At 47.7% G+C, this 26,745-nt stretch overlaps 1 protein-coding gene across 1 annotated transcript in view; it reads left to right on the forward strand.

Annotated features, from left to right (window-relative positions):
* Positions 1 to 26,745, forward strand: part of SZT2 (SZT2 subunit of KICSTOR complex) — a 56,543-nt gene that overhangs the window by 5,068 nt on the left and 24,730 nt on the right. Inside the window, exons 3-26 of the mRNA XM_058552159.1 lie at positions 9,151 to 9,276; positions 9,591 to 9,764; positions 10,062 to 10,232; positions 14,756 to 14,887; positions 15,625 to 15,766; positions 16,193 to 16,299; positions 19,763 to 19,973; positions 20,183 to 20,353; positions 20,789 to 21,023; positions 21,214 to 21,343; positions 22,119 to 22,261; positions 22,505 to 22,657; positions 22,800 to 22,914; positions 23,128 to 23,345; positions 23,446 to 23,661; positions 24,056 to 24,134; positions 24,380 to 24,474; positions 24,737 to 24,905; positions 25,107 to 25,221; positions 25,337 to 25,450; positions 25,668 to 25,838; positions 26,005 to 26,099; positions 26,341 to 26,461; positions 26,562 to 26,726. Of these exons, the coding sequence (XP_058408142.1) occupies positions 9,151 to 9,276; positions 9,591 to 9,764; positions 10,062 to 10,232; positions 14,756 to 14,887; positions 15,625 to 15,766; positions 16,193 to 16,299; positions 19,763 to 19,973; positions 20,183 to 20,353; positions 20,789 to 21,023; positions 21,214 to 21,343; positions 22,119 to 22,261; positions 22,505 to 22,657; positions 22,800 to 22,914; positions 23,128 to 23,345; positions 23,446 to 23,661; positions 24,056 to 24,134; positions 24,380 to 24,474; positions 24,737 to 24,905; positions 25,107 to 25,221; positions 25,337 to 25,450; positions 25,668 to 25,838; positions 26,005 to 26,099; positions 26,341 to 26,461; positions 26,562 to 26,726 (3,568 nt within the window). The remainder of the gene's footprint in view (positions 1 to 9,150; positions 9,277 to 9,590; positions 9,765 to 10,061; positions 10,233 to 14,755; positions 14,888 to 15,624; positions 15,767 to 16,192; positions 16,300 to 19,762; positions 19,974 to 20,182; positions 20,354 to 20,788; positions 21,024 to 21,213; positions 21,344 to 22,118; positions 22,262 to 22,504; positions 22,658 to 22,799; positions 22,915 to 23,127; positions 23,346 to 23,445; positions 23,662 to 24,055; positions 24,135 to 24,379; positions 24,475 to 24,736; positions 24,906 to 25,106; positions 25,222 to 25,336; positions 25,451 to 25,667; positions 25,839 to 26,004; positions 26,100 to 26,340; positions 26,462 to 26,561; positions 26,727 to 26,745) is intronic.

The following is a 26,745-nucleotide window of genomic DNA, read 5'->3' on the forward strand; positions in this document are numbered from 1 at the left end:
TTTAAGTAGATGGGAAGGATGAGGATGTGTATAACGACACAAATAGTAGTCGTTACTTAACGCTATCCCATGCCGGGCACCTTCTAAGCACTTGACCAATATCAACTAATGCTCTCAACCCTGTGAAGTAGACACTATTGTCATCCCCATTTTTCAGTTGAGGAAACGGAGGCACAGAGATGTTAAGAGTAACTTGGGGCCGGCCCGGTGGCGCAAGCAGTTGAGTGCACGTGCCCCGCTTCGGTGTCCCGGGGTTCTCACAGGTTCAGATCCCCAGCACCACCGGTGCACTGCTTGTCAAGCCATGCTGTAGGGGCGTCCCACGTAAAGTAGAGGAAGATAGGCGTGGATGTTAGCTCAGGGCCAACCTTCCTCAGCGAAAAAGAGGAGGATTGGCATCGGATGTTAGCTCAGGGCTGATCTTCCTCACAAAAAAAAAAAATGTTAAGAGTAACAAGTTACACAGCTAATAAGTAGTAGAGCTAGGACTCCAAAACAGGTGGTCTGCTCCAGATCTTGTGTTCTTAACCATAATGTTTATAGTATAAATAAAAAACTAGCCACAGGATGGTAAATCTCCAGTCCATTAGGATTTGGTGTGATGAGACCCGGGATTGAATATGGCTGTAGGAAACTGCCGTATTTAAAGGAATCAGACTTGTTCACAGGGTAGTGAAATAGCTCATGCATCAGAAATATCAATATTGAGAACTCCGTGAAAGAATTTGGAGTATGTTTCATTATGAATTAAAATGAGAGGAAACAGAGGGATGTTGTGGGGAAATACAACATACCTTTTAGGCAGATAGTCTAAATTTCCAATAGAAATCTAATGCAAGCTGTAAAAATAAATTTTCTGGTAGCCACATTTAAAAAAGGTAAAAAGAAACAGGTGAAATTAATTTTAATGTATTTTATGTATTTCCAAAATGTTATCATTTCAACATGTAATAAATATAAAAAATTATGTGGTATTTAACATTCTTTTTTGGTACCAAGTCTTTAAAATCCAGTGTGTATTTTACACTTACAACACATCTCGTTTGGACTAGCAACATTTCAAGTGGTCAGTAGCCCCGTATGGTAGCAGCTACCGTATTGAACAGTGCGGATCTAAAGTAGCTTGGAGTCAAGACACATACTCCTGGGAGTATTCAGCCAAAAATTAAACATTTGTTAAGTTCTGGATTTGCATTTCTGAAAATTTTATCTCAGAAGGTAAAGGGAGTGAAGAGTTCTGCCCCTGGGCAAAAAGTGACTGATTTTTAGAGGTTTTTTACAATCCCGAGAGAGAGATAGAGCATAGTCAGATTTAAGAAATCATTCATTCATCAAATACTTAACATATTTTATGAGTGCTACTATGGACTTGGAATTGTGCTAAGTATCAGGGTGGATACAGAGCAGTGTAAGACAGACATGTTCCCTATTGTAATGGAGTAAACATTGAATTATGATAATAAGTGCTGCAAAGGAAAAATACAGAGTGAGTGAGTGTTTAACAAGGGTTCTTAACCTATTTCGTTAAGAAGTGGTTGGGGGGGCCGGCCCGGTGGCGCAAGCGGTTGGGTGCGCGCGCTCCGCTGCGGCGGCCCGGGGTTCGCTAGTTTGGATCCCGGGCGCGCACCGACGCACCGCTTGGTAAGCCATGCTGTGGCGGCGTCCCATATAAAGTGGAGGAAGATGGGCACGGATGTTGGCCCAGGGCCGTCTTCCTCAGCAAAAAAAGAGGAGGATTGGCGGATGTTAGCTCAGGGCTGATCTCCTCACAAAAAAAAAAAAAAAAAAAAAAAAGAAGTGGTTGGGTGAGGGGGATCAGGAAGCCGCCTCAGAGGAATGACATTTAAGCCTGAAGAATGAGAAGAGGCAGAGCACATTACAGGCAAAGGCAATAGTGAAAATCCTGAGGTGAGAAGGAGCTTAGAGCCTTCAGAGAACCGAGAGGAAGCAGCTGATTGTGTGGGTGCTGTGTGACATGAGAATAGCTAACACAGTACTTACTAGATATCGTCTAATACTCGTAAAATCCTCACGAAGTAGGCGCTGTTTATCCCTGTTTCACAGAGGAGGAAGCGAAGGCACAGAGAGTTTAAGTAACTTCACCAAGGCCTTATATTGATAAGCAGCAGAACCAGCATTTGATCCTAGGCGCTCTAACTCAGGGGGAGTTGGGTGAGAGATGAGGCTGGAGAAGAAGATTCTGGTTGAGCCCATGCTAGAGGTTCAGGACTTTGGCATAAATACAGAGGTAAGGAATCTTCAGACAATTCAAGGGGGAAGAAAAATCTACGTTATTTCATGGGACTCAGCACAAGGGTTGAAAAAGGCTCAAAAATAATTTGTACCTTAACCATAAAGGGACAGGTGCAAAAAACAACAAATTAATGAGATGGGTGATTTCCTTCATCCTGGTATACATGGTATGCAGCACAGTGCCTGATGATGTTTTATTCATGTTGTTATAAATGGTATGTAGGCCTCAATAAATGTTCCCAAGAATGATAAGCTTTTTCTCTCATAGTTCTGACTCCCTTGTTTAATTGCAACCACATCCTTATGAAGTAGATATTCTTATCCACATGATATCAATGAAGAAACTGAGGCCTGGAAGAATTAAGTAACTTGTCCAAGCTCACCTAGATAGCAAGTAGTAGAAGCAGATTTGAATCCAAGTCTGTGACTCCAAAACCCTGCTTTCTCTTTGCCAGACTGCTCCAATGCACCTCAGACTCAGGGGGATTAAATGTGGGAGAATTGAAGCTTCATGTGTGTGGATGCTGTGAGAACACAACTAATTCGGGAATTCTCAAACATTAAAGTAGAAGAATCACTTGGGGAGCTTGTTAAATGTAGATTCCTAAGCCCCATCAACTCTAATTGGTCTGGGATGGTGCCCAGGAATCTGCATTTTAATAAGCACCTTAGGTAATTCCGATGTAGTTGGTCCTGGGGTCCCACTTTGAAAAATACCATTCTAGCTGTTTAAATTAATTCTTAAGTCGTCTGATTCTGATAAATTACATCTTGAATGTGAAGAAAACTTAGAGATGGTGTTTTGAAAATGTAGTTGTTGAATTGGAAGGATCGTGTATAAGGGGATGTTGCAAGAAAGCTCGAGTTAGGCAAATGCTCCTGGCTTCAAGAAAGTGGATTCTATAAGAACTGATTGATGAACTAGACTTTAGTTTGGCCTTGGACAGTCAGTCTATCATACAAAATAACCTTTGAGACAAGGTGGAGAAATGGAAGCTGTACAGTAGTGGAATTAAGCAGCCTACTAACTAATAACCTGAAGAAAGTTTTCTAATAGCACAGTGCTCGGCTATACCCTCCATCTGGTTTATCTCCCTTTCCCTGCTCAAGCTTCACTGTCACTTTCTCCTAAGACCCTAGCCTGAGTCAAGTTACATGCTATCATAGAACCATACTCTGATCTTTTAGTACACCTACTCAGTTTGTAATAATATAATAATTAGTGATTATTTGATTAATGTTTTTTTCTCCATTAGAGTAAATTTTGTGAGAGCAGAAAATGCCAATTCTTGCCTTCCTTTGTATCCTTAGGACCTAGCCCAGTGCTGGCATGTAGCAGGCTGTCCATAAATTTGTTGACTGATGAGTGAATGCATGCTCACCTTGCCTTTGTCCTGTTTGGACTTGGATGAGGGCTTGATGGCATCCTGATCAAATTAGCAGGGAAATTAAGCTGGAAAGAGGTTTGCTAGAAGACAGAACAGCACTCTAAGCTTCTCGATAGAATAATACACTGAATTTATCCAGTGTAATTGTGTGTGTCCAAAAAGTGCATGAGGATAGAATGGGGGCTGTGTCTTAACAGCAGCACAAGCAAGAAAGTCAGGGAGGTTTCCTGAGTCAACAGTATGGTAAAGCTTTCAAAAAAGTAGATAGAACCTAGGAGACCCTGAGTCTGTGACCTCACCCGGGTATTGGGTTCCATTCTGTCCCATGCATTTTAAGTTGAAAAGTAGACCAGCTATAGTTCATTCATAGGCATATGATCTAAGCTATAAAATAGTGAGGAAACTTGAAACCACGCCATTTGAGACATTTAAGGTACCTGGGTATTTATTAGGGAGAAGCAAAGACTTGGCTGTCATCAGAAGTTTGATAGATTCTCCTTTGGCAGTGGGTCAGACTTTCCCTGTGTGACCTTAGGAGGTAAAACTAAAAGTGGGTTAGATATTTTCAAGAGAACGGATTTCAAGAATGAGTCAAGATAATAATATCAAGAAGACAAATCCTGGCTCACTATGAGGAAATTTCCAACTATGCCAACTAAATGAGCACAAAAGTTGAGCACAAAAAGTTGAAGTGAATGGCTTCAAAAGGATGAGCACAAAAAGTTGAAGTGAATGGCTGTGCGGGACTTCTTCCAGACTCAAAGAAGCAACACCTTGTTATTACTAATATGTGCATTTATACAGCGCTGCTGACTTTACAAAGTGCTTTCACATGTCATTGGGGTAGGTGGTGGTATTTGATAGAGGAGGACGCTGAAGCTCAGCTCAGAGTCTCAGCTGTCAAATCACACTTTCTTTCCATAACACCATTCTTCCTTCTAAAACAAATCTGTTAGAACTCATACCAGAACCCCCCTCCACAGATTCCAGGAACAGTAAACAAGCAGATAATACCAGGAAAGAGCATACTGGTGAAAATCTGGTAAAAACTTGCATGGAGGCAAAGGAAAAATCCAAACTATAGAATAAGCTAGTTTTTCCATAAAGTGGATGAGGAAGGATGGGGACTCTTGAACAAAAAAAAGTAGAAAAATTAGGAATCACTGGTAAGAAATTTAGAATATACCTTGAGGGGCCAGCTCTGTGGCGTAGCAGCTAAGTGCACGTGCTCTGCTGCTGCAGACCTGGGTTTGGATCCTGGGCGTGCACCGCTGCGCCGCTCGTCAGGCAATGCTGTGGCGGCGTCCCATATAAAGTCGAGGAAGATGGGCACAGATGTTAGCCTAGGGCCAGTCTTCCTCAGCAAAAAGGAGGATTGGCATGAATGTTAGCTCAGGGCTGATCTTCCTCACCAAAAAAAAAAAGAATATGCCTTGAAACAGAGAAGAGAATCATTATAGCTTATGAGAGCAATTTCCCTCACTCGTACATTCATTCAACAAATATTATTTGAACACCTTGTGTGTCTTGGCACTGTGCTAGTTGCTAGGGATACAGCAAAGAACAATAGATGGTCACAGCGTCTACTTCCCTGGAGCTTCTAGATTGTAGGGGAAGCAGACATTCAACAGAACACAAATTCTTCATTATAAACTATGGTAGGTGCCCTGAAGAAGCGTAGGCTGCTTTGTGAATGCCTAACAGAGATACCTAACTTAGTGCAGGGAATCACGGAACGGTTCATTTATTAAACCCAGAATTGCCAAGATTTTAGTCGTAGTAGATGGAGTGACCAAGTGTCCCCAACTGTCCTTCTGGTGCTGACCCATGGGCCTGTGCTCTCCCCCTTTTAACCATGGCTCCATCTGGGCCAAAACTCTTTTCCTTGGTGTTTGCTTGCACAGCTGAAACGGGCTGGCATTTTTTAAAAAAGTCTTTACTAACTACCAAAGAACAAAAGGAAAATAGCATCGACTAGTGTTAAGATTATCTCACCTTGGGAAGAATTGTACTGATTATGATTAGTTTTAAATGTCATGTTTTCATTGCTTATAACATATAGTGAATTCACCTATTCAGCAAAATTGTATTGAGCATTTTGTGTGCCAGGCACTGCACTCTTTGGGCACCCACTGCTTTGGGGATAGGGTGATAAACAGAAAGGACTGCTGAATTGGGATATCCTTCCTATTCTGATAATACTCTGAGCCCCAACCCATCCTTTTTTAGATAAGAACCTTGGCAGGGATCCAGCACAGTCAACTCATAGACAAGAGCGGTCACTAACATCACACCCAGACCAGTTTGGTCAATCCAGAGGGAGAGGTTGCCCAGTTTGTGAAAGTGTTCCTCCCTGAGACCAAGGATCAGAGAAAGAGGGCGAGTAATTGCTGCAATTTCCTTCTTTGCCAATAAATAGACCCCTTTTCTGTGTTTAGGAGATTGGCAATAAGAGTGTACAATTTGATGGGACTTTTTGAGGAAGATGGTGGTTAGAAGTGATGGTAAATAACTATATCAAAAATTTCTAGCTAACTTAGCAATCATTCTGCAATTTACTGATGCTACATTAGACATCCTTGACACCTTCCTTTTTTTTTTTTAAAGGTTTTTTGGACAATCTTTTTTTTTTTTTTAATTTTATTTATTTATTTTTTCCCCCAAAGCCCCAGTAGATAGTTGTATGTCACAGCTGCACATCCTTCTAGTTGCTGGATGTGGGACGCAGCCTCAGCATGGCCAGAGAAGCGGTGCGTCGGTGCGCACCCGGAATCCGAACCCGGGCTGCCAGCAGCGGAGTGCGTGCACTTAACCACTAAGCCCTGGGGCCGGCCCGACACCTTCCTTTTTGTTGCTTTCCTCCCCATTTCCAATTAATCACCAGTAGTGTCTGTCTTATTCTAAAGATCCCTTAAAATGCAACTAAGCTCACTTGTCTCAAAGGTTAGTTCAAGCTGACTTTGTGTGTGTGTGTGTGTGTGTGTGTGTGTGTGTGTGTATGTGTGTGTGTGAGGAAGAACAGCCCAGAGCTAACATCCGTTGCCAATCCTCCTCTTTTTTGCTGAGGAAGACCAGCCCTGGGCTAACATCTGTGCCCATCTTCCTCTGCTTTATATGGGACGCCACCGCAGCATGACTTGATAAGCAGTGCGTCGGTGCGCGCCCGGGATCCAAACCTGCGAACCCGGGGCTGCCGAAGCAGAGCGCGCGTACTTAACCGCCACACCACCGGGCCGGCCCCCCAGAGGGAAGTTTTTTAAATGCATGTGTATTACTGCCCTGCTGGAAAGAGTTCAGTAGCTTGACCTAACTCTTAGGATAAAATCCAACATCCTCACCAGGACCTACCTCAGCGCAGAGTAGGGAAGCAGTGTAACAGACAGTAGTGTTTCCCTGCGTGTGATTTTAGAGGTGTAGAGACATAACACAAAGTAATACTGAATCACATCAGATCGATGTTTCAATTGTCTTTTTGTCTTTCTGATTATGTCAGAGCATCCTTTCTGCTTGTAAACCCTTATCATGTTCCTTCTTCTGACAACTTTAAATCTTTTCTGCTCCTAAGTCCCCAGTTTTATCCATTTGTCACTTTTAGCAGATGGGCTTTGCAGCTCGTGAGGCCTGGGTTTGACTTCTGACCCTATACCTACTAATTACGTTGTCACATAACTTTTTGGGACCTCAGTTTTGTTCTGTTAAATATTTTGTGTGAAGACTGAATGAGCTTACTTACGTAAAGAGCCTAGTATTGTGCCCAATAATAATCTGTAACGGTTAATTTTTCTTATATTCTTACAAGTGTCGGGCACTGTGCTGAGCGCTTCATATGCACGATTTCACTCAGTGCACATAACAGCACTATTAAATTGGTACTAGGATTATCTCCACTTTATGGTGAGAACACTGAGGCTTAAAGAGTTTAAGTACGTACCTTTTCCACAATCCCACAGCTAATAAGAGAGCAAATTGGGATTTAAACCTAGGCTGTGTGAATTCTTGCACTTAACCTCCACGGTGTACTATTGAACATATTTTAGGTGCTCAATGAATGGGATTTGTTCCCTCTTCTTGCCTTCTACTTTTGTCTCTGCTACTTTCGTCTACTTTTCCCAGTGTCTGTTTCTATAGCTTTTGATGCTTGCTTTCTGCCTTGGAAAAGGGAAAAGACTTTCTTCATCTTTAGGCTTTTTTAGTCTTTTCACTCTTCATCTTTAGTCTTTAGTCTTCATCAAAGTCTTTATCTTTTTAGTCTTCATCTTTAGTCTTCATCAAAGTCTTTTAGTGTTTGTGGAGTGTCTCTGCTCTCCACACTCTTCTCTGACATCAGGCACCCCCCACTATTGCTTTTCCAGGGCTTGTTCCATCTCTTCTCCATGCCCCCCATTTAAAAAGAAAAAAGATCACTTCCTTTCAGCACCACATTTCTCAACAGGCAGTCATTGGCTTCTGTTCATTTCTCCTCTACCACTCTTTCCAGTCCTCACAGCCTAGCGTTTTCCCCCTCACTAGGAACACAGGAGGAGAAATTTGCAATTTGCCTAGAACAGGGGGAGAGTAATCTTTCCATCTGAGGCAAGAGTAAGGGAGTAAAGGAATGTTACAGATAAGGATTAATCTGGAAGAAACACTGGGGGCGTTCAGACCAGTTGACCCTTCTTTTCTCTGTGATACAGTAGGCAAGCATTGCCAGGACCGCAGAAGTTGAGAGAGTGGAAAACCTTCTGAGGAGAATAGGAGAGGTTGTTGACCAGGGAAAAGTAAAAGGATTGGTAAAGGCCTGCTAGAGGTGGCACCACTAGCAAGGTGACAAGTTTCTTTCCGTCAAAGTACAGCTAGCATGGTGTATGTGTGGATAAGGGAGGGTGTTGAATTCATCCTGAGTCAAGATTTGGCAGGGTTTGTGTGGTGGGAGGACAAGGACATGGACAAGGGAACTGAGGCTTGGTTAGCACATTGTTGAACTGACTGCCCATGAGGCACTGGAGGGAAGGAGCTAGAATTTTGACAACTGAGAAGTGCGCAAGTTTGATTTTGAGGTATTTGGCAGGCTTGCCATTCACCCATTGAATGATTCCTTCAGTGCCTGATGTTGTCAAGGCTTCTTGGGAGGAACTGTCTGGCATTATTGAGAGTCTGCTCTGTTTTAAGCAAGTCACCAAGCACAGGGACACAAAAATAGAGCAAGACATAATCTCTGCCCTCAAGGAGCTTATAGTTTATAGGAGAAACTCACATAAACATTTGAAATGTGCAAAGTTCGCTTCATCTGCATTGAGGTCTATATAGGAGGAATGGGAGGAGAGAGTTGAGAATTAATCCCTGGGAACACCTTGCACTGAGGTGGGAGTAAACTTTTCACCTCTGCTGCCTTGCCTCTCACTCAGGGATTGTGAGCTCCTTGGACAAGTTACTTGCACCGTGATCTACATATACTAATATATATAGATATACTAATCTATATAAAAATTCAGTGAATTTTTATAGATTTATTAATGTCTTTTGTCCCGAGGTGGAAGAAGCTGGACAGGTGTTCCTGTTGATGAAAAAGGATTATCGAATCTCCCGAAATGTTCGCCTGGCTTGGTTCCTCAACCACCTGCATCAAACTGTGCAGGCCACACCCCAGGAGATGCTGGTAAGGCCCAGAGCCGCACGGGATGTGAGGGCCTGGCCCAGAAGGACCTGTTTTATTTAGGAGGGTGCTGGAAACAGACAAGAGGGGAGACTAACTCTGAGGGGCCTAATTCTAGGAGGGCCAAGTGACTTTGCCCACAAGATGATTCCACAGGGGAAATTTTGTTTAATAATTTTTTCAGATAGGAAGAGTGTATGGTTGAACTGTTGGAGGTGGAATCAATGGTGTGTCATTTTGGATACCGAAGTCAGATCCTGGAAAGAAAGAGGAACTCTTCCCTGATTTTTTCCTTTTCTGTCCATCATAATTGTCAGCTTCAGTCTGAACAGGAGTTGGAAGTCCTCAGTGTCCTGCCCCCTGGGTGGCAGCCAGATGAACCAGTGGTTCCAAGGCCATTCCTCCTCGTACCTTCCACCCGGGTCACCTTCCTGGCTTGGCAATATCGATTTGTCATTGAACTGGACCTTAGCCCATCTACTGGCATTGTGGTAAGGAGTTGGAGGGAGACAGTGGGAAGAAAGGATGGAAAGGAGGTGAGGAGGAGAGGGAGAGGCCTGGGAGAAGTAAAAAATGAGCTCAGCCTATCATTATGAAAAAGAGACGGGCGTGTGGAGGAATCGTGGGTGTTGTAAGACAGACCCCGTCCCATCTGTGGCACTGTATTTGGGGGTGCAATCAAACTTAAGATAAGAGTTCCACTGACCCATGGAAGCTGCTTATTTCTGCCCTCTGCTCAGGGCTGCCTTTGGTTACTCTTGAGAGATCTTTCTCTGCATTGCCCTCAGGATGATTCCACAGGGGAGATCTTGTTTGATGAAGTTTTCCATGCCCTCTCCCGGTGCCTAGGCGGACTGCTTCGGCCCTTCCGAGTGCCTGGATCTTGCATCGACTTCCAACCTGAGATCTACGTAACTATCCAGGCCTACTCCTCAATCATTGGCCTGCAGTCTCACCAGGTATTGCATCCTTTCTCCAAGTTTGTACCCTCAGACCTAATTTCATTTTTTTGTGTGTGTGTGTGAGGAAGATCAGCCCTGTGCTAACATCTGCCAATGCTCCTCTTTTTTTTGCTGAGGAAGACTGGCCCTGGGCTAACATCCATGCCCATCTTCCTCCACTTTATATGGGACACCGCCACAGCATGGCTTGCCAAGCAGTGCGTCGGTGCGTGCCCGGGATCCCAACCGCCGAACCCTGGGCTGCCGCAGCAGAGTGCGTGCACTTAACCACTTGCGCCACCGGGCAGGCCCTCAGACCTAATTTCTGATTGTCAACTGACCAAGTCTTTATCCTGTCTCTGCTGTCCATGCCCAAAGTCCCCACCTCTGCTGGCTTCTTGAACCTGTTTCCTAGTCATCTCTATGAGTCTCTCTCCTCTTGAGAAGAATCAATTGCTCTGGTCTTAAAGGGCCTTCCCTTAGGCTTTAGGTGCATTGCATTGATTGGACAAATGCCTCTCACTCCCCCTGTAAGTGTCTGGTTCTGGCCACTGGATGTCTATTTTCTCTGTCCCCCCTCCCTTAGTTCCATCAGAAAGTTTGCTGGTGTCCTGACTCCTTGCACTACCCCTGGGAGATGGTCTTTTGGAGTAGTTTTATGATTGTGAAATGTAACAAATACCCAGAAACATAATTTCTTCCAAGGACAGAAGAGGGTCATTTTCTCTGAGGACCTTGTGAACTGTTGGGTGTAATGCTGACTATACAGATAATTACAGGGCTTATCCAACACCCAAGCAAGCTATCACCAGACACTCCTTTTGAGGAATGGCCAAGTCTGTTACTGGAGTCTCTGTTTTTGGCTTAGATAAAATTGGCCCAGTTTCTCCTCGTTTGCTCTTAACCATCCTCAACTCATTGATAGGGGCTTACCATGACACGGTCCCTAATGGCCAGGTTGTCACCTTAGCTGTCAAACTGGCTTTGAGAGACAGGGATGCAAAGGACAGCATCTGAGGGTCTGAAATATACAACAAGCAATTGGCGCATGCCTGGATCCCAGGCCTCTGCCCTAGTTTAGAGTGCTCTCCTAGAGCAGCTGTTAGGACTATTGATTGTGGGCCACATCCCCAGAAAGAGGCCAGGCTTTACAGGTGCTGGTAGCTAGTGCCAAGAAAGCATGAGTATTAGGTGATCACAAGCGTTGACTTGGTTCAGTTTGGGAAACACTTACTGAAGCCTGATCTATGCCAGGCCTGGGTAAGGTCCTGGAGACACAGATGAATCAGACACTGTCCCTATCCTGATGGGAGGAGTTGAGAGACTAGTGGGGAAGACAGATATTGAAGGAGTAATTTCAGTTGAATGAGATAAGGGCACTGATAACTTATGACTCAGGTGCCGTAGGAGCACCAAGAGGGAGCATCCAGCCAAGACTGGGGCAGTGACAGGGAAGACTGTTGGACGAAGAGGCATTTGAACTGAGTCTTGAAGGAAGAATTAGTTTAACCATTTGAAGAAGGGGAAATGAGCTTTCCTGGCAGAGGGGCCAGCAAAAGCAAAGACACAGAACTATGCAACTGCTCCGTAGGGAACTGTACGTTATTCAGTTTGACACAGTAAAGTTTGAATGGGGTGGGGTGGTGGAAAAGAGGAGACTGGAGAGATAAGTGGGAGCAGGATTATGAAACACTGTGAATGTCATGGCTAAGGACTTGTCCTTTATTCTACAATAATCCCCCTTATCCACGGGGATACATTCCAATACCCCCAGTAGATGCCTAAAAGCACAGATAGTACCAGACCTTATATATACTATGTTTTTTCCTTTACATACATACCTATGATGAAGTTTAATTTATAAATTAGGCACAGTGAGAGATTAGCAACAATGATTAATAATAAAATAGAACAATTATAACAACATGTTATAAAGAAGTTAGTGTAGATCTTAGCAACATCAGCATACAACTTTTATTTTTTCCTCTTGAAGTCAAGAACTTTCACCTTTTCACTTAAAGGAAATGCTTTACGGCTTCTCTTTGGTGTATCCGCATTACCGCCAGCACTACTCTTGTGCTTTGGGGCCATTATTAAGTGAAATAAGAGTTCCTTGAACACACGCATTGTTATATTGCGATAATCAGTCTGATAACCGAGACTGCCAAGTGACTAACGAGCAGGTAGCACATACAGCGTGGATCAACAAAGGGGTGATTCATGTCCCGGGCAGGATAGAGCAGGACGGTGTGAGGTTTTGTCATGCTACAGAACAGTACGCAATTTAAAACTTATGAATTGTTTATTTCTGGAATTTTCCATTTAATATTTTCAGACCACAATTGTGGGTAACTGAAACCATGGATAAGGGGGAACTACTCTTTAAGGGAATTTAGTGTGGTGGTGAAGAACACCGGATCTGGAATCACATAGCCAATTTTTTGCTTCCTGGCTATACCACTTACTGGCTCTGTGCCATTATGCAAGTTACTTAACCTCTCTGTGCATCTGCATCTTTTCTCTAAAGTGGGGATATTAGCAGTTCCAATATTATATAATTGCGTTAATTGAATTAACACGTGTCAAGCACTTAATAGTGCCTGCCGTGTGGAAAACATGCAAATGTTAGCTATTAAAACTATTAACATAGGTAGTAGGGAACCACTGAAGGTTTTAAGTGGACAGTAACAGGATCAGATTTGTACGTTAGGAAGATCACACTTGTTTGTGGCCAGTGTGGAAGATGGATTAGGGGACAAAGTCTGAACTGAGGAGAACAGGCAGGTTATTGCAGCATGGGAGGGGAGATGAGGCCTCGACAAGGACAGCAGCTGCGGAGAAGGAGAGGACTTAGTCAGTTAAGCCCCCAGGGCCACTTATCAGCCCTGGGCCAGCTTCCTCACCATCTCTATAGCTCCCTCAAGGTGTATCCTGCTGCTCTTGGGAAAAAAAAATGTTAAATCACATTCATGATAGATGTCTGTTGAAGGAGATTTGAAAAATATATAAAATATAAAGAAAAACAAAACTCACCCATAATACACCACCCAGAAATAACTACTGTTAACATTTTCTGGAATTTCCTTCTTGTCTTTGAGTATGTGTTTGAGTATGCACCCCTCCATCCAAAGAGAGGAGAAACATCAGGCTCATTTAAGATATACAGTTTTACATCCTGCTTTTTTAGTGTATAATGTGGGCATTTTTTTCGTGTCACTAAATATTCTTTGAAAACATTATTTTTAATGGCTGCTTGACTAATATTTATCATATTTTATCATCATATATGTAGCCAAACCCTTATTATTGGACCCTTGGGTTGACCCAGTTTTCACTCTTCTTTTTTTTTTTTTCTTTAATTTTTTGTTTACTGCAGTAACATTGGTTTATTCCACTCTTCTAAACAATACAGCTGTGAACATCTTTCCCACCTTTTTATAGCCCCAGTTCCTGCTATTCTTCTGATTCTGTTTTACTTCTCACAGTCCGGCCTATAGAGTGGTGCGGAGTCCCCGTGTCCCCTCCTCTGGCTATCCCCTCCCACTTACCCAGTTCTAACAGGGAGTGAAGAAGTAGTTGTTGCACAGGAGGGCAGGGGGCGGGGAGAAGTGGGCATGTGAGACAGGTTGTAGGAGTCCGATGGGGAGATAGAGGAGAGATCCTGAGGCTACCACAAGGGCCACCAGGCCTGTGTAAAATTTTTGGGATAGGGGCACTTATTTATGTTGGAAGTGGAAGGAAAGGAACCTCATGGAGAGGGAATGAAGACATTAGACAAAAGGTCCAAGATTAGATGGAGAGATTAGCTTTAGGGAAAAAGAGGAGGAAGAGGAATCTTTTCTTCAGAGCCTTGAAGGAAGAACAAGAACACAGATAGATATAAACATCTAGCAGACATTGAGGGCATCTTCAGTGAGTTGGAGACCAGTATACCCTCAGGGTGGGTAAGCAGGGAGTTCCTGTTGGCTGGTTTCCTTTCTCTATGAAGAATGGGCTGGGAGTTATCTGCTGAGGTTATTCATTGGGGGAATAAGAAAAAGATTTTGAGCTTAAAAAAGAGAAAAGGTCCAGAACAGCTCCTTTGTGCAGTGCTTAGAAATCAGTAAGAATAAAAAAGTATGAGTCAGAATGAAAAAGGCTTTGCCAAACTGAGGTAGGGCAGCTTATAAACAATATCAGTAGCCATCTGGTAGCCCAAGATGTAAGGAGCTAGAAGATCTTATGGCGCCCTCATGCGGGAGTTTAGGGAAGGCCTAGTGTGGAGGACTGTATAAGCAGAGGAAGGTTGCGAACCCAGATTAAGGTGACTAATGACCTGGGGACCCTGAGTAGGGACACGGTATACCTGGGCTGAGGACTGATGGAGTAGATGATCTGATAAGGGAGGAACTGGCTGTGGAATAAGCCACCCTTAGAGCCTGCATGAGTGGGAAGTCAGGGTCACCTAGAGGGAGCCGTGGAGAATAAATAGGGAGACCAGTGGGGTACTGCCCAGTATCCCCCTGACCTTCATGTCTTAGTCTTTCCCTTGTGCTTCTCAGGTGCTGGTACAGGGCTGCCTTTTGGACCCTTCCCAGCGGGACATGTTCCTGCAGCAGGTGTATGAGCAGCTCTGTCTCTTTGAGGATAAGGTGGCCACCATGTTGCAGCAGCAGTATGACCCCCAGAGTCAGGTATGTGGGAGAGAAAGTAGGTAGGGGCCACTTAGAAAGAGGAGCTGTTAAGGGACACTGAGGAGAGAGGGAGGACAAGCTGAATACAGGGGAAAAATGGGCTAAGAGCCAGGGGCAGAGTGATCCAAGGATAGAAGTGCTAGTGAGTACACACTGCAGGTTCCCTGTGGGAGGAGGGCTCAGATACATCCCCAAGACACAAATTCTTGCTGGGAGAAAATGTGAAGGCCATTCCTTGTGTTTTTTCAGTCCTGGGTCTTCTCCCGCAATGGATCTGAGAAGGTGATCGTGGGTGGCGTGGATCTCTAGTATTTTATATAATCAGGGATAATCTAGTGCTTGGCTCACTAGAATGCACTCTCTCATTCCTTTGGGTATCCTAGAAGTAGCCAGGCAAATGGCAGTTCTATATGTCTGAAGACTCAATTTGATTTAAGTATAAAATATTTCATAATGGTGATGGAATAATATGGAAAAGGAGCCTTATTGGCAAGAGGTGGGAAGCTTATGTTCCAGTACAATCTGTGCTTCATCTGGTACTGGATAATGGTCAGTATTCAAGCACACATTGGAGGAGGGAGCACAGTCAGGACTTGGCTGCATAGTAGGGGGATTGGGGTCCTCTCAGGATTAGGCCTTTCTGGCCTGGGCAGTGCTGGGCAGTAAATTCTGGCTTTGCTATGGATGGGACAGCAATGTCATCTGTCCCATTCTACCTTTTCTGTAACTTGGACCAGGTAGAAGACCAGTCCCCAGACTCGGGGGAGCCCCCAGGCCGGAAGGTGGGAGTCTCCATGGTGACAGCTGATCTTGGGCTTGTCAGTATGATTCGTCAGGGCATCTTGGCACTGCAGTTGCTGCCCTCAAACTCTAGTGCAGGTCAGTAGAAGAAATGTTGGTGGGATTGAGGAACTAGGATGATTCAGGAAAGGTGTGTGGGGAGGGGGTTATCAGCAAAAATAGAGATTCTGGGAGATTAGTGGGCTCCAGAGAAGAGGATCTGTTTCCCAGTTTGTAAAAGGTAAGTGTGTATTCGTGTATATCTCAAGTACCCCTAGCTCTAACAATCATCAGGGAGCCTAGTGGGAAGGAGTAGAGCTCCAAGGATATCATTTAGGAGGAGACTGGGATCCATCACTCAAAAGGAAGAAGCAGGAGGGAAGGGGAGAAGGAGAGGTGTTTGAGATGATGAAACACATTGCTTGGCAGACACCGAGGTCTTCAGGGCCCCATCAGTTGGGTGCCTGCCTGTGACTTTGATCTGGTCAGTGTCTCCGGGTCTGAGTCTGATGTTTCCTGCCCCAGGTATCATTGTAATCACAGATGGGGTGACCAGTGTCCCTGATGTTGCTGTCTGTGAGACGTTGCTAAACCAGCTTCGCAGTGGCACTGTGGCTTGTTCCTTTGTGCAGGTGAGCACTTTCTAGGAAGGAGGAGAGGAAAGTGTGGGATATGGCTGGTTACTTTCTTGCAGGCGATGATTTCCCAGGTAAAGCCAATAACATAGTTACATGGTGGGGGGAGGTGTTATATCTAGAACAGGATAAGTGGTTAGTGGTGGGAGAGGACTCTCATCTTTGTCCTCTCTCTGTGGGATGTGGGAGACAGCATGTTACAGTAAAAAGAAGACAGAATTTGAAATCCGGCAGTCAGTTCCAATGCCACCTCCTCCGTTAGATTAGTTATTACTGTTCCGGTTGCCAGGGTCAGAAAACCCAGCTCAAACTAGCTTAAGCAAAGGAGGGAATAGGTATTTTCTGGGAACTACAGCCAATTTGGATTGATGGACTCTATAGGGTAGGAGGCAAAGAGCTATGAGAAACAAGGCTGGAGGGTAGGCATAGGCCAGAGTATGAAAAGCTGGCTCTGCTGTATTAAGGAGTTTCAGCATAATTCTACGAGTGATGCAAATATATAGAAGGAAAATCACCTGTTAGGTTTATGTTTTATAAAGGTCATTCTTGCTGCTGGGTGAAGGGCAGGAGTGGAGGCAGGGAGGCTGTTAATTGCACTGGTCAGGTGAGAGAGGATCAGGGTTTAAAATAGGGGAATTAAGAGTAAGAGAGAAGGGGATAGGATGGAGAAAATGAAAAGGTAGAGTCAACATGACTTATGATTAGCAAGATGAGGGGTGAGGGAGGAAGAGGAGTTAGGATGTCTCTAAGTTTCTGACTTCAGTGATGACTGGGTAGCTGGCAGAACAAACAGCATGGGGCCGGCCCCGTGGCTTAGCGGTTAAGTGCGCACGCTCTGCTACTGGCAGCCTGGGTTCGGATCCCGGGTGTGCACGGACGCGCCGCTTCTCCGGCCGTGCTGAGGCCGCGTCCCACGTACAGCAACTAGAAGGATGTGCAGCTATGACATACAACTATCTACTGGGGCTTTGGGGGAAAAAAGAGGAGGAGGAGGATTGGCAATAGATGTTAGCTCAGAGCCGGTCTTCCTCAGCAAAAAGAGGAGGATTAGCATGGATGTTAGCTCAGGGCTGATCTTCCTCACAAAAAAAAAAAAAAAAAACAGGAAAAGAAGCAGCTGGGGTGGAGTGAGGACAAGATAATGAATCCAGGTTTGTGCCTATTGTGTTTGAGGTTCCTGTGGGTCAGGAGGAGAGCAGTTAAAACATCACCGTTGGAGTTAGGCATGCCTGGCCTCAATCCTGGCTCTACTTATTATCTGTGTGAAATTGGGCACATCACTTCACTTCTTGGTCAGATTCATTTGTATGTGAAGATTATAATAGTACCTACCTCATTGAATGAGAGGACGCATTTAAAGTGCTTAGCATAGTGCATAATTAAGTAATAAATGGCTGTCATTCGTAGCAGTTAGCAGTTGGAGATGCAGATCTGATACTCAGGAGACAGCACTAGTTGAGAGATAGTTAGAATTTGTCAGATGACAGATAGTAATTGAAAAAAGAAGAGGGTCCCCAAACAACCTGGGGAACAGCAGTGTTTAAAGGTCTTTCATAGGAAGAGGGCCCAGCAAAGAATGAAGGGAAATAATCAGACAAGAACCAGGACATTCTGCTGTCAGAGGTCAGAGTTTTGGGAAGAAAGAAGTAGTTAATAATGTGAAATACAGCAGAAAGATCATGTAAAATGAGGAATGAGAAGTGCCCTTTGGATTTGGTGATTAGGAGGTCGTGGGGATCTTTTTGAGGCCATTTCAGTGAAGAGGTGGTGAGGGAAATGATTGCAGTGGATTGAAGAGTGGGTAGAGGACAAGGATACAGAGACAAGTGTTGACACAAGGAATTTGGCTGTTCAGGTCAAGTGGGGATCGCATGAGAGAATGGTAGCCAGAGGGAAGTACAGGGTGGAAGGAGAGGGGTGTTTTGTTTTGTTTTTTAAGCTCGAGACTTAAGCATGTTTCTAAGGAGCCATGGAGAAGCAGACTTCGAAAATAAGGGAAAGAAAAGGAAGTCTGATGGCGTAAAGTCCGTAAATTGACAGGAGGGCATAGGCTCAAGAAACAGATTGAGGGACTCTGGAGCAGGAGTGTCACTTCTTTCTTTGAGACTAGAAGGATAGAAATGAAGATGTCAATAAATGCTGCCAAGGGCCTCTGGTATGTCTCTGAAATAAAAGGTGAAGAGGAGTATTATGAAGGAGGGAGGCCAGAGTTGGGAAGAAGACACAGTATTGGGACAACCCTGAAAGACTGGCTGGGTTGGGTGTCATATGTTTTGATGTGGTACCAATCTACACAACTGTGCAGTGTTCTCCATTTGGGATCCATTGGGATCCCATTGGGGATCCAGGTATAGAGGTTGTGATCCTAGTTGGGGTTTGGGGATGGAAGCAGAAAAAAGTAAAGAGGGCCAAGGAGTTGAGAACAAAGCTTATGAAGTTGCTTGAACGTAGGGTCCAGGGTCGGTTGAGAAAGGAGGGCCAGGAGGATGTGGATAGAGTCAGAGAGAGCAGAGGTTCAAGGTCTGGCAGTCTTAATGAGATCGAAGAACAGCAGGAGACGGAGAATGGAAGAAACCTAAAGGGATAAGGTTGTGTGTAATCAGTGGGATGTGGCAGTTGAAATTGCTGAGATGAGGTAGTTCCAAGTGAAGCCAAGGACAGGTGTGTAGCTAGCGGGCAGGTGAGTGGAATAGAGCAAGTTCTGGAGATAAAGGTTAAGAAACTGAGAGGCCAGGGAATTGAATCAACTTTCTAGAGTAGGTCTGCAAACATTTTCTGTAAAGGACCGTAAGTAAATATTTTAAGCTTTGTGGGCCATACGGTTGTCACAACTGCTCAGCTCTGCTCTTGTAGTATGAAAGCAGCCATAGACAATATGAAAATGAATGGGCATGGCCGTGTTCCAATAAAACTTCGTTTACAAAAATAGGTGATAGGCTAGATTTGGCCCACAGGTATATGTAGTTTACTGATCTCTGATAGATAGCCTTGGCACTCAAAATCTGGTCCACAGACCAGCAGCATTGGCATCACCAGGGAGCTTGTTAGAAATGCAGAATCTCAGGCCCCACCCCAGACCCTACTGCATTTTTAACAATGTCCCCAGGTGTTATGTATACACCCTAAAGTTTGAGAAGCACTTTGTTAGCGAGACACTGAAGTTTCTCGGGATGATGACAGGAAGCCAGTGAACCAGTTGCCAAAATCTTTAGTGACTGGGAGTAGGCTGGTATTTGATGCTGAGGAAGAAGGATGTAGCCAGTGGCATGGACTTCAGACAGAAGGGCTCAGGGAAGGAAAGTTGCAGAGCAGTGGTCTGTCCGGGGAGAGCACTGGCCCACGTCCCACTCTGGTCCAGAGGATGGGAACGGCCATCCAGCCCCATCTCCTCCTCTCTTGTTGTACTTCCTACTCCGGTACCTCTTTTGGAGCCAGATCTCTAATTGCTCACTTTCTCCAGGTGGGAGGAGTTTACTCTTATGACTGCAGTTTTGGCCACGTGCCCAATGTGGAATTGATGAAGTTCATCGCAATGGCAACATTCGGCTCCTACCTGTCCACTTGTCCTGAGCCCGAGCCAGGCAACCTGGGTCTGACTGTCTACCACCGGGCATTCCTCCTCTACTCCTTCCTGCGCAGTGGGGAAGCCCTGAACCCTGAATATTACTGTGGTGAGGGGCAGGCTGGGTGGGTGTGGGAACGGGGAGTAGAGAATGGACACTGAGGTGATGCAGGAATCCCCAGAGGACTGAAAGTATAACTGGGGCTTACTACTCTGGCACTGTTCTCTCCCCATGATTTCAGTGGAGCCCCTCCCCCTATATCCCTGTGAGCCAACAGATGAGGACTTTCTCCTTCCCCATCCTCACTGGTCTTCTAGGCTCCCAGCACCGCTTATTTAATGAGCACCTGGTCTCCGCCAGCAGCAACCCTGCCTTGGTCCTGCGCCGGAAGAAGCACACTGAGAAGGAGGTGCCAGCTGACTTGGTCAGCACTGTGTCTGTACGGCTTCGAGAGGGCTACAGTGTCCGAGAAGTCACACTGGCCAAAGGTAAAGGTCACTAGGCCTTGCTGTATCACACAAGTCTCTCCGATTTTGTGTGGGGGAGGACCTGCTGAACAAAGCAGAAGACTCACAGGTATCACACATGAAAGGGCGTCCCAGTGAAAGATTCTGTGTATCATTTGAAACAGGTGGGTTCTGAGTTGCCTTCAGGGCTTAGTTCTCTTAGCATTTAGCTTCCCAATTCCGTCTCCTTTTGCCCAAGGTGAGTCAGCTGAACTTGGCTTTGTTTTCAGATTACTCCTGCACACTTCTGTTTGTGACAGTTGGCAGGCTCTGGGCCTGGAGTCTATGGAACCATGCTTGGAACCTTTGGCCAGGCTAGAGTTCCATGAGGGAGATGGGGGTTTCAGATAGGACTCAGTCCCAGGCCTGGAGTCCTATGCCTTCTGCCCCTAACTAGCCCTCCTGTTTCCCCTGAAGGAGGGTCCCAGCTGGAGGTGAAGCTGGTGCTGCTGTGGAAACACAACATGCGCATCGAGTATGTGGCTGTGGCGCCTTGGCCTCTGGAGCCCGAGGGCCCTCGAGGAACACGGGTGGAAGTGACAATGGAAGGTGGCTATGACATTCTGCATGATGTGTCCTGTGCACTGAGGCAACCCATTCGCTCGCTGTATCGTACCCATGTTATCCGGCGGTTCTGGAACACGCTGCAGAGGTGAGTAAGGTCACCGCTCAGTGAGTGATGCCCCATTTGTTGTGTGGGGGGACAGATGTGTGAAGCTGGGAGCTGGAGAGAGTCACCCTGAGCACAAGGCTTGTGTCCAGGGTCCCATGCCCCCCTGGAGCTCCCCTCCTCTGTACCAACCAAAGTCAGGTGTGGCTCAGGGTTGGTCCTCTTTCTGCAGCATTAACCAGACGGACCAGATGCTAGCCCACCTTCAGTCCTTCTCTTCAGTCCCAGAACATTTCACGCTTCCTGACAGCACCAAGAGTGGAGTGCCCCTCTTCTACATCCCTCCTGGCTCCACCACCCCGGTGAGTGGCTCTGGTGCTCATTATCCCCGTTTTGTGGCCACCCAGACTTGGATTGGCACAGCTCTGGAGCCCAGAACCACCTTCTTTTTCCTTCCCTCTCAAGTCGGAAGCATCCAAATCAGAACCCTAAGCTTTCGCCTTGAGAGCAATTCTCCCTCCTTCAAAGCCCCAGGGGGAGGAGAAGAATCTAAAGAGAGAGGCTGTCCTTAGCAGATCACAGGTGTCAGAGGTAAAGACTTGCAGAATAGCTAGGTGGTGGTATCCCAGCCAACTGCGAGCCCCTCACCACATCTCCATGTGGCGCACTCTGGCCTCCCCACCACCTTCAACTGTTTCCCACCACTGCCGACCACTGTGAACTGTGCACTTCCTGAAGACCATAGCTTCCTTGGTCCTGTGCTTTCTTCACACTCAGCCCACGGCTATCAGGCTAGTACTGACCAGCAAGAGGCTTATGTGAGTGTGCAGAGGCCTCGTTCTGAGGTCCTGCCGTCACTTAGTGCCTTTCCTCCCGTGATAGAAGCATGGCAAGTCCCATCCTTTGCCTGGATTTGGCTTTAAAAGGCTACACAGTCTGTCCCTGGACTCATTCATCCTAATCTAGCCTTTGTGTTGGAGGCAGTTTTTGCCTCTGTCCCAGGCTGGGCTGTAGGTTCCTTTAACCTTAAACAACTGCCATCTCTTACCCGCTGAACCCTGTGGTTCTGTTTGCTGTTTGGAGGTTGTACCCTGCTTCTCCACGAGTGCTCCTATAGGCTGTCCTTCCTGTCCCCAGGTGCTCTCCCTTCAACACAGTGGGTCCGACTCATCCCACACCCAGTTTGCTGCCTACTGGAAGCCAGTGCTGTCCATGGATGCTAATTCATGGCAGCGGTGGTTGCACATGCATCGCCTGGTGCTAATCCTGGAACATGACACGTGGGTATCCTCCTAGGGCCATAGTTGGGGTGGAGAGCAGGCGTGAGGGGCAGGGAGTGATGGGGAAGCAGCAGATGAGCCCTTACCAACCTTGGCCGAGAAAAACTATGACCCTTTTCTAGTCTTCCTGCTCATCGGCCCCCATATCCTCAGACAGGGCCTAGAAGAGAGAGGTAGCAACTGTGCTTTTACCCCCAGATTGGGGCTGGGAGGTCTGACCTCAATCTACACCCCTCTCCCCAGACCAATCCCCAAGCACTTGCACACCCCGGGCAGCAATGGGCGCTACAGCACTGTCCAGTGCAGGATCTCGCACTCCTCGCTGACCTCTCTGCTTCGTGACTGGAGCAGCTTCGTGCTAGTCGAGGGCTATTCCTACGTGAAGCTGCTCTCCAGGTGGGCAGAGTGGTGTCCCCTCACTCTTCCCCCGTCGCCTCATCCCCTGTGTCTTCCTCTAACCCCGCACCTCATCCCTACTTCCTCCTGAACCCATTTACTCCCAGCCTAGGGCTGCTCACTGACTCGCATTTCTCCTCAGTGCCCCAGACCAGCCCCCCTCCTCCTTCTACATGGTCCGCATCATTTCCAAGGCCCCATGCATGGTTCTTCGCCTAGGTTTTCCCATCGGCACTCCAGCACAGGCCCGGCATAAGGTGAGCTGGGCCCTGACCTACTCCCAGACTGAGAAGCCCTGGAATGTAGACTAGCTCCTCCTCCCCAAACCCCACAGGGCCAGGGCCAGTAGAGAGAGGAGCCCCCAGACCAAGTAAGGCTTGGGGTAGCGGCCTCTCTCGCCTTGTCTGTGGGCCCTCTCCCAGACCTGTAGGAGATGGAGGGAGCAGGATCTGACCACATTTTTCCCTCAGATTGTGTCGGGCCTGCAGGAAGAGATCCTGAGGCTGCGTTTCCCCCACCGGGTGCAAAACAAGGAGCCAACACCCAAGGTGAAACGAAAAGGGCTGGGGGGTATTGGTGGGGGCAACTCTCCCTCCAAGTCCCCCCCTATGCTGGGGCCACAGCAGGCCCTGTCTGACCGGCCATGCCTTGTGGTCCTGCATAAGCCACTGGACAAGCTACTCATCAGGTTGGTACAGAGGGTGAGGATGGGGTCAGGAGCATGTGGGAGGGCTGTGGCTTAGCTACATGTGAGTAGAGATCAACTGAGAGTTGCCTCGGTCTCCTAGGTATGAGAAGCTACCCCTGGACTACCGGGCACCCTTCTTGCTGACACTGGAGCCACCAGGGCCACTGCCCTTGGTGTCAGGCCGCTCAGCCTCTTCTAGCCTAGCGTCGCTGTCTCGCTACCTCTACCATCAACGCTGGCTCTGGAGTGTCCCATCAGGACTGGCCCCTGCCCTGCCGCTCAGCGCCATTGCCCAGCTCCTCTCCATTCTCACTGAGTACGTCACCCAAGCCTGCCAGGCAACTTGGGGCAGGGAGAGAGCAAGTGTAGGCCCTGGGTCTGGATGCTGGCAGGAAGCCTAAGCCAGACAGCTCCCCTCTTTAAGCCCCAGTCTCTTTGCTGCTGCTGTTATGCAAAGTGTCTAGCATAGAGCAGTGCATGCTACTGCCCTCTCCTTCCTCCTCTCCTCCTACTCTATTTTGGCCTCTGGTCATAGTTGGACCTCTTAACACTTGAGGGACCAGTAGTCTGAACAGGGCACCAGCAGACAAGTCTTTCTGGATGGCTGCTGGAAAGTGGATACAGAAGTGCTGTGGGGGACAGGGGCGTGTACTCTCAGTGTCTCTTCCCCTATCTTATCCTGTCCCCACTCCACCTTTATGGGGCTTCAGAGTCCGACTCTCTGAAGGGTTCCACTTCGCCTGCAGCGGGGAAGGAATCATCAACATGGTCCTGGAGCTTCCAATTCAGGTATGTGTCATCCCTCATGACACCTCCCCACCAAAGTCCATCATCAGAGGGACGCTCACCTCTGAGCTGGGTTGGGACTGCAGGAAACTCTGCCTCACGGGGACCCTGTGGCCAGAGGACCCAAGGCCTAAGGCCAGTCCCAGGACAATGTGGCAAGGGGACTAAAGTTCTGAGGGCCAGAGCTGGACAGAGCCAGATCTCTGCCTTGGCTGGGGTTTGCCCAGACTCTCCCAATCTACCCACAGAACGAGCCCCCAGGACAGGCTGCAGTCGAAGAGAGGCACACCTGTGTTGTCCAGTACATCCTCTTCCCCCCACACTCTACCTCCACCAAAGACAGGTGAGACCAAGCCCTCTCTGAGAGCTGCCTCTCTCCACATTCCGGAAGCCTTCTCCCTACTCTGTCTCCCATACCCTGAGTGTTGGGGGAGGAGGTTCTGTTTTTAGATGCTTCATCGAGCAGTTGCAGGTCTGGCAAGGCCATGTGCAACTGTGGCGTCCTGCGTGCTGCCACCTTGCCGCCCTCTGTGAACTGCCTCCCTGCCATGCGGTTGTGGATTGGACTCTCCTCTCTCCCAGGCTCAGGGCCCTTCTTCCTGTAGCTTCTCAACAGATGATGACAATGATGTGGAGGTGGAGGCCCTGGAGGGAGACTCGGAGCTCAATCTGGTCACTGAGGTGTGGGTGGAGCCGCAGTACGGGCGAGTGGGACCTGGCCCTGACAGCTGGAAGCACCTGCAGGGCTTGACGTACTCTGAGATCCCTCAAGCTGTGAGTGACCTCGGAAGTATCCCCTCCCCTTACCAGATTGGGTGCTGTTCCCCTGGGAGTACTATAGCCTGTGGGCTTCCTGGTTCCTCCAAATCTCTGTGTTCTGAATGTCTGTGACTTTATGGGCTTCCTTGAGAGCTGGAGGCCAGCTACTCTGGGCTAGGAGGGGCTGACCCCTGACCTCTGCTATTCCTCCCCTAGCTCCACCCTCGGGACGCTGCCTGCATAGGCTCCATGCTGAGCTTTGAATACCTCATACAGCTGTGCCAGAGCAAGGAATGGAATCCTCTGCCCCCAGAGCCGAGGGTGTCTGATGGTCAGGGGGGAAGGGGTCCCCAGAGGTGGAGCAGGGGAGTGGGTGGGGCGAAGGCAACCAAAGGCAGGAAATCTGGGTCTCACCGTGTGTCTTGTCTTCCTTCCTTCACTCCTAGGATTGGACCAGGGAGGAGACACCTGTGTCCATGAGATCCCTTTCCGTTTTGACCTAATGGGACTGTTGCCTCAGTGCCAGCAGCTCCAAATGTTCTTCCTTCTGCTTTCCAGAGGTGGGTGAACTTTGTACCCACTCACCCTATACCTAGAGGGCCAGCAAGCCTGGGAGTATTAGAGAAGAGAGAGCAGATGAGTCTGAAAATGAGAAAATGAGTGATGGAGGCGGGAGGAGGCTTGGAGGCTGAAGGCAGGGCTGTGCTGGTCAGGGCTGAGCCAGGGGCACTGGGCAGCAGGAGGCTCTTGGTGCTGAGTGGAGTGTATGTCGGGCAGAGCCAGAGGGCGTCCCTCTCGCCGAGGGTCCCTGTCCCGCCAACGACATGGTGCTGTGCCTGCTGCACAGCTGCCTGGGGCAGGAGCTGAGTGACCGGGAAATCCCGCTGACCACCGCTGACCAGGCTGCTTTCTTGAGTGAGGTGCTGTGGCGGACCTGCCGCAGTCCAGGTAAGCTCCCCACCTCTCAGCTGATACTAGACTCTGCTCCAGCTGCTTTTCCCCCAGCCCACAGGATGGTTTCTGTCTTTGGGTTTTGGCCTCCCCCTCTCTTCACCTCAGAGCCCTACTTCTCTGCTGACCCTGCCCCCTTCACCACCCTCTACCCTCATTGTAGGTCCAGAGGGGCCACCAGTGGGGGGCGACGGGATCCTGAAGGATCAAGCAGTCAGCAGCGCCCAGGCCCCTGGAGACTCAGCTCTTCCTATCCAAGTCAGCACTCATTCATCTCCTTGAGCCCTTTCTCGTAGTGATCTCCTTCTGTCACCACATATTCATACCCCAGCTTTCCATCCCCCGGGTACTAAATGCCTCCTGCCACTGACAGGATACTGTCCTTCCCCTTTGTCCTGGATCTTGCAAGCTGTCCCTAAGGTTGGACTCCAGGGTGGAGGAAGGAGCAGGGGTTGGATGGTCCTTTATAGATTGCACTAATATTGTTTCTCTCTTACAGAGTGTAGGTCCTGAGACTCTCAAGCCTCTCATCTCTACCCAGCCCCCGCAGTGGCGCTGCTATGCAAGGCTTGTGACGCCCCAGCACGTGTTTCTGACTTTCCTCCCAGCTACCTTCTCAGGTACGAACCCCTGACTTCCTCAGTGACCCCCTCAGATTCCAACTCCTGAGCTCCCTCACCAGCCCACCCAGCAGCTCTGATTTATCTCTTTCCTCGTCAGATGTCCAGCATCTGGCTGCCTATGGCCTGGAGGGACCCTCTCAAGAGGAGACAAAACCTAAGTTCGGGGATTGGAGCAGGGCCTCCAGCCTGAAAGATCTGGGGGGAATTGGGGTCAGGGCCACAAAGTCCCAGGTCCCCATCCTCAGTGTCACCCCAGCTGGCGGTAAGGCTGCTGACTCTCA

This window comes from Diceros bicornis, chromosome 13 (assembly GCF_020826845.1).
Source record: "Diceros bicornis minor isolate mBicDic1 chromosome 13, mDicBic1.mat.cur, whole genome shotgun sequence".
NCBI lineage: Eukaryota > Metazoa > Chordata > Mammalia > Perissodactyla > Rhinocerotidae > Diceros > Diceros bicornis.